Genomic DNA, 8,740 nt, shown 5'->3' with positions numbered 1-8,740 from the left:
GAGTCCTGGGATATAAAAGGCACGTGCCACCACCAACCAGCTCAAATAGAAGCTTTTTTTGTTTGTTTTTTGTTTTTTTGGTTTTTCGAGACAGGTTTGTCTATGTAACCCTGGCTGTCCTGGAACTCACTTTGTAGACCAGGCTGGCCTCGAACTCAGAAATCCACTTGCCTCTGCCTCTCTGCCTCCCAAGTGCTGGAATTAAAGGCGTGCGCCACCACTGCCTGGCTCTTTTTTTTTTTTTTTTTTTTTTTTTTAATGAAAAGGAGAGCTGTGCATTGTGGGGCAGGCATTTATCCCAGCACTTGGGAGGCAAAGGCAGGTGGATCTCTGAGTTCGAGGCCAGCCTAGTCTACAGAATAAATTTCAAGACAGTCGTGGCTACACAGACAAACCCCGTCTCAAAAAGTGACAGAGGTAGAGAGAGGAGAGAGAGGGAGGGGAGAGCAAGAGGGGAGAGGGGAGAGAGAGTGCGCGCGCGCACAGGGGCAGTCCAGGATCCAGGCCCCACCCCTTCGAGGGTGTGGCCTGCATGGTCACGTGCCAACGCCTCCCCACCCGCTCCGCTTCTGTAGCGCGAGCCTGGGCGGCGGACGCTGGGTACGTGCCTACTCGCTGTGCGTCTGGCGCCCCGCCCTGCGACGCCGCGTGCGTACGTGCGTGCCTGCGTGCGCGCGCCCCGCCCTTCTTATAGAGCCGCAGTGGGGCAGCTCTTGGACGAGGCGACATGGCGGCGGCGCTGCTGCTGGCGCTGGCCTTCACGCTCCTGAGCGGCCAAGGCGCCTGCGCGGCGGGTAAGAGCGGGGTGCTGGGGCCGGGCTGGGGTCACGGACCTAAGGTGAGCCGCAGATTTCGGGGACTTGGTGGTGTAGGAAGCCACAGCTTTGGTTCCCTACTCGGGCTCCGGACTGGAGATTTGTGGAGGAGTAACAGTGGCTGTGGGTGACGCTCGCATTGACCCTAGACCTCGACTGGGCGACGAGGTGGAGGGGTATGATCTTAGAGATGAGGCCCTGGAGAGACAAATCAAAGGTTAGGACTCCGAGGGAGACAGTCTAAGGTTGTGGGAACCAGGCGTGGAAGGAGCCGCCACCTTGCGGTAGTCCCCACCCGAACATGGAAGGTAATGTAGAGAATTTGGCGTACAGAAGTGAGTGGAGATGACCCCAGATTTTGGACAGCTGGAAATGGAGGGAGCCGCTGCCTTAACTGTCCCAACTCCCAGAATAGTGCTGGGAGGTGACCCTGGAGGTTTGGAGATACAACAATGACTATAGTTGACCTAGGTTTGAGGGAGTTAGGGAAGGTGTGGGAGGAGGTGACCCTGAGGCTGGAAGACAGTAAGGCTCTGGGGCAACATCTCCGAGGTTGAGTTGGGGCGTCCGTGGTCGTAGAACTACTATCTTGACCATCTTGGTGTCTCCACCTGGGTACCAGGGCTGGGACTTAACCCTGAAGATTGACCTCCTCGTGTTAGGGCCCTGGAGTGTGAAGATAAAAGAAGCCACCAGGTTGAGGGTTCCCCACTTGAGAGACAGGGCTGGAAAGTAATCATGGGCAGGAGGGAATTTCGGGACATCTGGGAGAGGTTTGTGGGACCTGGGGTGGGGGACAGCGATGTTGCAGATGGCTTCCTCCAGGTTTGGAGAGATCTGGGGGGTGAGGAAGCTGCCACCTTGGGGAGGTCCCAAATTTGGAAGACCTGGGAGTAGAGGGAACTGCAATCTTGGTTCCCACAGGGAACAGGGGCAACGGGGTGGGAGTCCCTAGTTTAGGAGGGCATGGATTTAGAGAGGTCTGCCACTTTAGTGCTGTCACCTGGGAGGGAGAGGAGGTGAAGCGGCCTTTTTTCCTGCAAGAGCTGTCTCCAAGGTTTGGGGCTACTAGGGGGACTGAGTGGGAGGGGCGACCATTTCAGGGTGTCCATACTTGGGGGACCAGCCAGGGAGATGATTCAGGAGGTTTGAGATACAGAAGTGCCTGGGCACATGGGTAGGAGGGAGGTGATTAGGAATTTGGGGAGGTCCTTGACTGTTTGGTGATGTGAGGGTGACCTGAGAAAGGATTGGGAGGTCTTGGGGTGGAGGAAGCTGCCGCATTGCTGTTTGTACTTAGTGAAGGAGCACAGTACTGCTTCGGGAATCTGAAGGAAGATGTGGTTGGTGGGGGATAGCATTGCCTGTTATGCCCTCAGGTCTGGGAGGGTGTGGACTGGAAAGGGCTGAGAGTTGACTCTCTGGGTTCTTAGGGTACACAGATGCCTGAGGATGGTGTATCCTAGGCTTGGAGGACTGGGGGCTGCGTGGAGTCGTTGCCCTGGGGTCACGTGTAGAGGTTGGGTGAGGAATTCCCCAGTGGCAGTTCCCTCCCTAGGTTTGGAGGAGTCCCAATCAGATGTCCCCAGCTGTCCCTGTCCTCCTTGGGGTGAGCTTGCAGGCTCTCTATAGTCCACAGTCCTTGGCAATAGCCATCTGTCCTTGCCCCTAGCAAAGGAAGGAGATGGAGGTCCCCTCTGGGCTGGAGCCATGCTTCGGGCTGGTACGGTGCTCATCTGATCTAGGACTGATTGGGGACTTCTGGGAGTGAGTGCCTGGGAGTGGCCTGGACCACAGGCCCAGGGACTTGTTGGATTATCATTCTTGATGGGATTTCCAGTGACCAGGCTCCGCATACTCAGCTTTTTCCCACCCTGGAGATTGGCCTATTCTGGCCTTAGGTCCTTGCCTGATTGAGGCTCAAAGGGCAACTGAGGCCCAGGTAGGGAAGGCAGGTATTCAAGGTCATGGCAAGGTTGAGCAAGGAAAGGCAGTGTGGTAGGTGTGGACTCCAGATGGCAGGCAAAGGGCCAGAGCTCCACTGGAGAAATGGGCCAAATGACTGCTGCCCCCATCAGCAGTAGATACAAGGAAGGGTCTTTCCTGGCAGCAGTGCCCAGGGTTAATCCTGACCCACTTTATCCATGCCCTCTTCCTCACCACAGAAACATCTTGAGGTGATCCCCTGAGGCTGGCTGTTGGGTGCAGATAGCTGTCCCCTGGCAAGATGGATGCAGCTGATTTATTCTGTTCTGGGCACAGGCCCAGTGGCTTTCTGCCTGGGGATAAGCAGACCTTTGCAGTGCACAGGAGCCAAGTGCAGAGTGTAGCTTATGGGCAGATCCTAGCCCTTCCTGGGAGCAGAGCCCAGGTCAACCTGGGCTTCGGGGAGGGAGTTCTGCTCAGAGGGCAGCCCTGTAGCATGGGCACCTAAGTTTCCTGGTTGTCTGAGGCTGGAACTTGATACTAGGGTCTCTGCAGGCTGGTCTAAGCACTCTACACCCCAGTTTCACATGGTTTCTCTGAGCGAGTGACCAGGTTAGCCTCGTTGGCCAGGACGACTCACTCAGACACTGCAGGGTGTCGCCCCAGCAGTTACACAGATCTGATTTACCCACATTCCTCAGGTGTCTGAATGACATGGTGTTCTGGAGAGGTGACAAGCCAACAGCCTAGGCCATCACTGGGTAGCAGGAGACTGGGTGTGGGCTGCCCTCCAGAACAGCACCCCTCCCTTCCCAGCACCCTGTGGTGCTGGCTTGTTTACCCAGTGCCTCAGGCTGGCCTTGCTCTCTCACCTAGCTGCAAGTAGGCAGAAAGGAGGATGCTGTTTGGACAGGCTGGAAGCTGTGGGCTGCAAGTGACACGGCCCGGCTCCCAGCGACTTCTTGAAGACCCTGTGGAGGCTCCTAAGGTTGGGGTCCTAGTTAATGGTCACTCTTAAGCAGTGCTAGCTAGGTTCTCTGTGGGAAGGTCAGTGGCAGATGCCAGGGAGTACCACGGGGCACCCTGCATTCCTGAGACCGATCATGGGTCACCTAGATGGTCCTAACAGCCTGGCATGTGACCATTAAGCTTGTGATCCTTGGAACATGTCAGCCATGTCCCAGACGGATGACACCCATAGTTTAGTGTCTCTTCAGAAATGCAGCTGGGTCCGAGGTCTTCAGGGCACCTGTCTTTCCTGACCGTCCTAGATGAAGTGGTGTTGATACAGACATCCTGAGGCAGTAAACAGGAAGGGGGCTAAGGGCGAAGGCGCTGCTGTGGCCTCCTCCTGACTCCTTGACTTCTATTTGCTGGGAACTGCAGGTGGGGAGTCTGGAAGATCTCAGCTCTGGAATGTAGGTTACCAAGAAACCATCCTTTACCAAATCTGCTGTGTCCTTCATACCCCAGGGGTCTTGGGGCCACTTTGGTGGTAGGTGTCACTCTTGGCCCTGGAGCTTTGGGGCAAGTGCTTATCTTGTCCCCACCCCCAGAACAGGGCCTGAGGCCCTGCCATAGACTTGTACCTTCTGACAACAGCTACACCTTACGTGGGCGTGCAAAGCCCTGCCTTCCCCTGGGACATGTGTTTGGGGTAGGCACACCGGTCTGAGTGTCCCAGGACCCTGTGTAATGCTGAGAGGCCCTATCTTAATTTTTTGTTTTGGAGACAATTTTAAACATGTAGTTCATCTGGCCTGGAACTCTTAGCAATCCTCCTGCATGGATCTCCTGAGTGATGGAATTATAGGCGAGCCACAACACCTGGCTCCTACACTCTTTTTTTAGTTACATTTGGTGTGTGTGTGTGTGTGCGCGCGCGTGTGTGCATGAGTTGCACACAGGTCCTTCACCGAGTGGGCTTGGCGGTCACCACTTTTACCCAGCCCTTTGTGCTTTGTTTTCTACCTAACTTCATAATTCTCCCTGCAAGCAGAAAGAAATGGAGTTGGATGTGTTGGCCCCTGTGGCAGGCCCTGGTGGTTGTCCTTCCTGATTCTCCTCCCTTGTAGTAATGGGAGCAACCCTTTCCCATAGCTGGCTTCCTCAAGGCACCACTGTCACAGGAGCGGTGGGTGGGGGGCATCGTGTCCCTCCACTGTGAGGCTGTGGGCAGCCCTGTCCCCGAGATCCAGTGGTGGTTTGAAGGGAATGATCCAAACGACAGCTGCTCCCAGCTCTGGGATGGCGCCCGGCTGGACCGAGTTCACATCCATGCCACCTACCACCAGCATGCAGCCAGCTCGCTGTCTGTTGATGCGCTCACCGCAGAGGACACAGGCACTTACGAGTGCCGGGCCAGCAGTGACCCTGATCGCAACCACCTGACCCGGCCACCCAGGGTCAAGTGGGTCCGTGCCCAGGCAAGCGTGGTGGTCCTTGAACGTGAGTGGCCAGGGCACCTGTCTCTGTTTACCTCTTGTGCCACCCAACCCTGGCTCCCACCTTGTAGAACCAGACACGGCCCTACCTTCCACTCATTTAGGCTCACCTGGGGACATGGGTGGGGCAGACACTCATTGGTGTCACCTTGCTGGGTGCAGCTTGGCCCTGCCCTCTTCCAGGTGGTTCCTCGGCTCCTGTCCCAGGCCTTTGGTCCTCTATTCCGCCCTGACCTCCTACCCTGTTGTGCTCTATGCACCTGCCCCCTGGCTCACAGCCTTCCCTGTGTGTTTGTCTGCTAGAGGTGGGGTCTGCTGCCCAAGTGTTCGCTCTGACTGTCTACTGCAAACCTGAAAAGTCCAGGCAGACTCTCCAGAGACTTCTGGGGGTTTAGTTTCCATTTCTGAGTGATGGTCAAATATCAGTGAAGGGAACATGAGACATCATGTGTTTTTGTTATGTGGGGAATTGGGGATGGTACTCCCCCTGAACCACACAGCTATGGGAGCGGCAGGCGGGGCTTGGGCAGCTGGGTCTCTTGCCTTACTTGTGTGGGACATCAGCTTGCCTTAGAAGTCTGGGGCTGTAGACTGTCAGCCACTGTGATTCCAGAAGCAGGGGTGTGGGGCAGACTGTTGTCCTAAGCTGACTCTTTCTCCCTGTGGTCTCAGCGGGCACCATCTTAACCTCTGTCCGGGAAGTCGGCTCCAAGACACAGCTTACCTGCTCTTTGAACAGCAGTGGTGTTGACATCGTTGGCCACCGCTGGATGAGAGGTGGCAAGGTACTGCAGGAGGACACGCTGCCCGACCTGCACATGCAGTACATGTGAGTCCATGGTGCTCGGAGGACCCTGTCACGCCGTCTCACAGATGCACCCTGTGGAGCTGTACTAGGCCACACACAGCTCTGCACTGGCTGCATGGCCTACCTGTATAGCATGAGCGGGCCTGAGGACCTGTGGTCTGTACAGAGAGCCTGGGTGAGGAGGTGGCTACTTTGCCCTGCGAGCTCCAACCCTCACTGCTCTGTCCCCTGCAGGGTGGATGCAGATGACCGCTCTGGGGAATATTCCTGCATCTTCCTTCCTGAGCCTGTGGGCAGAGGCGACATCAATGTGGAGGGTAATCTGGGGGCGGAGAGCGCAGGCCGAGGCTGTGGTGAGCTGGGGGCTGGTGTGGGCCTGAGAGCAGTCTACGTGCTTGGGCAGCAGGGTTCTCGTCCTCACAGGGCCACCCAGGATCAAGGTCGGAAAGAAATCGGAGCACTCTAGCGAGGGAGAGTTTGTGAAGCTGGTCTGCAAGTCCGAGGCATCCCACCCTCCTGTTGAAGGGTGGTTCTGGTTTAAGACCTCTGACACTGGGGACCAGGTGAGGGCGATAGCTAAGGACATGGGGCTTGAGTGCTACCAAGGGTGGTGGGGCAGTAGAGGCTGCAGTGGGAACGTGGGGTCCTGGACACAGGGAGGGCGGGGCAGCAGAAGGGGCATGGGGTTCTAGGAGTAGTGAGGGCTGCCGTGGGAGTGGGGACACAGGAGGGGCAATTTGGTGAGGGGAATCTGGCACATGAGGTTACAGGAATGACAGGGCTTCCAGAGATACCATGGCAGGGAATGTTGTGGGGCTCCTGGGACAGTAAAGGAGACTCTGGCAGGATGTGACAAGCCCCTCTTCTCAGTTCATCACCAACGGCACGGAAACCAATAGCAAGTACATGGTGGTCTCCACACCTGAGAAGACAGAGCTGACCATCAGAGACCTGGACATAAATATCGACCCTGGCACCTATGTGTGTAATGCCACCAGCTCCCAGGGCAGTGTTCGGGAGACCATCTCACTGCGTGTACGCAGCCGCCTGGCAGCCCTCTGGCCCTTCCTGGGCATTGTGGCTGAGGTCCTGGTATTGGTTACCATCATCTTTATCTATGAGAAGAGGCGGAAGCCAGACCAGACCCTGGACGGTGAGCAGCCCTGGGTCTGGGTGAGCGGGTGGGCCAAACTCAGTGTCGGCCTGAAGGAGGATGGGGTCTGCTTGTAGCTCAGGTAGCCACTGTGAGGGCTTGGGGCTGTGAGTACCTCCAGCTGCCAACTGCATGGTGAGCCTGGGATGGCAGTGTGGAGCAAGGCTCTCACAAGGCTTTGACAATGTCCTCTTTCCTTCATGTGGCTGTTCGGGATTGCAGAGGATGACCCTGGTGCCGCCCCACTGTAAGTCCAGCTGCCGTGGGCTCTGAGGAGCTATCTGTGTGCCTTATAGAAATTGGGGGGGGGGGTCCTCCAGGACTCAGTGTGTGTCCATCTTTGATGGGCCTCGGTGGGTTCAGGGAAAGTGTCTGGCTGCTGTTGGAATGATGGAAGATTGTGGTGGGGCCTGTCAGAGTGGTGACCCCCTTGTGTCTCCTCAGGAAAGGCAGCGGAACCCACCTCAATGACAAGGACAAGAATGTGCGCCAGAGGAACGCCACCTGAGTGCTGGGGCAGGCGGGGAGCGGAGGGGCCGGGCCGTCTGACCCCAGCCCAGTGTCTGCCTCCACTCCTGTGTCCCATCCTGTCCCCGACCTGAGCCGACCCAACCCGACCTATCCAAACCCAAGTGAAGACAGAGCCTTACCTTACAGAAAGCCCACCTGGAAGAAGCAAGCCACTTGCAGCCCCTGTTTCTAGTTTAAACTAAATGAGGTTTCTATGCAGACAATCCATTCCTTAGGGGTTTATGTTTTTATTTTTCCTTCCCTTCTGAAGTGTGTCACTACAGCCCTGTGGAGTGGGGGAATGGGGCCTTGTCCTCGGTCAGGGGGAAAGGCCAGGGCACGCTCTGACTTACTGTTGGAGGGGGCTGGGCTGTCTGGGACCCCATAAATAAAGACCTACCCCACCATGGTGTGTGTCACTGCTTGAGACTCCAAGATCCCATCTTACAGGAAGAGTGAGTGTTGAGAGTGAATGCAGGGGAGGGGTTTTTGGTCAGCAGGGCTTGGTTTCCAGACTAGTGGTTCCCAGCCTTCCTAATGCTGTGATCCTTTCATACAGGATATCCGAAGTGACTCCATTGAAAGGCTTGTTCAGCAGCGGCCCCAGGGGTCCTGACCTACCAGTTGAACTGCAGGGTCAGCTCTAGTCCTCATGGGTGACCAAGAAAAGCTGTCTTCATGACATTGTTGCCTGTTGTCCTATGCCTCTGGCATGGTACTGATCACACTTTTGGACACCCATCTTCTAGGAGATGAACTTGCTTATGGGAAATGGACAGACCCATGGGACTTCCTGGCTGGTTTCACCTCTTAAGTTTTTGGGCAGGGGTCAGGACAGGTGTATGTGGCCTGTTGTGTTATTGTATAGTCTGGCTCAAGAGAGACAGGACCCAGAAGCCAGCTTTGATTCCAGCAGAGTGCATCCCAGAGTGGTGATGGGTAGGGGAGGGAAGGTCTTTGGGGGACTGGCAGGCTTTTCTGAGGACCACTGAGGTAAAGTAAGGGTCCAGAGCAGGCCCTCTGCTTCAGGTCAAGGAAAAGCTGTTGGTTCCTCAGATACCTCCCTGGCCTTCCAGCCACTAGG

At 56.3% G+C, this 8,740-nt stretch overlaps 1 protein-coding gene across 2 annotated transcripts; it reads left to right on the top strand.

Annotated features, from left to right (window-relative positions):
• The first annotated feature begins 631 nt into the window (after positions 1-631).
• On the top strand, positions 632-8,065 carry Bsg (basigin (Ok blood group)). Of its 2 annotated transcripts, XM_028771732.1 has the most exons (8): positions 728-794; positions 4,842-5,189; positions 5,858-6,014; positions 6,228-6,310; positions 6,417-6,556; positions 6,864-7,146; positions 7,369-7,393; positions 7,591-8,065. In XM_028771732.1, the coding sequence occupies exons 1-8, from the start codon at positions 728-730 to the stop codon at positions 7,652-7,654; spliced, it is 1,167 nt and encodes a 388-aa protein (XP_028627565.1). In that variant the 3' UTR covers positions 7,655-8,065. The 2 variants fall into 2 exon arrangements, with proteins under 2 accessions (XP_028627564.1, XP_028627565.1); XM_028771731.1 differs by lacking the exon at positions 4,842-5,189 and having other exon boundaries at positions 632-794.
• The last annotated feature ends 675 nt before the right edge of the window (positions 8,066-8,740 follow it).

Source organism: Grammomys surdaster, unplaced genomic scaffold, assembly GCF_004785775.1.
Source record: "Grammomys surdaster isolate TR1022 unplaced genomic scaffold, NIH_TR_1.0 209, whole genome shotgun sequence".
Taxonomy (NCBI): Eukaryota; Metazoa; Chordata; class Mammalia; order Rodentia; family Muridae; genus Grammomys; species Grammomys surdaster.
The sequence above is the reverse complement of the archived record's forward strand: the minus strand, read 5'-3'. Positions and strand labels throughout refer to the sequence as shown.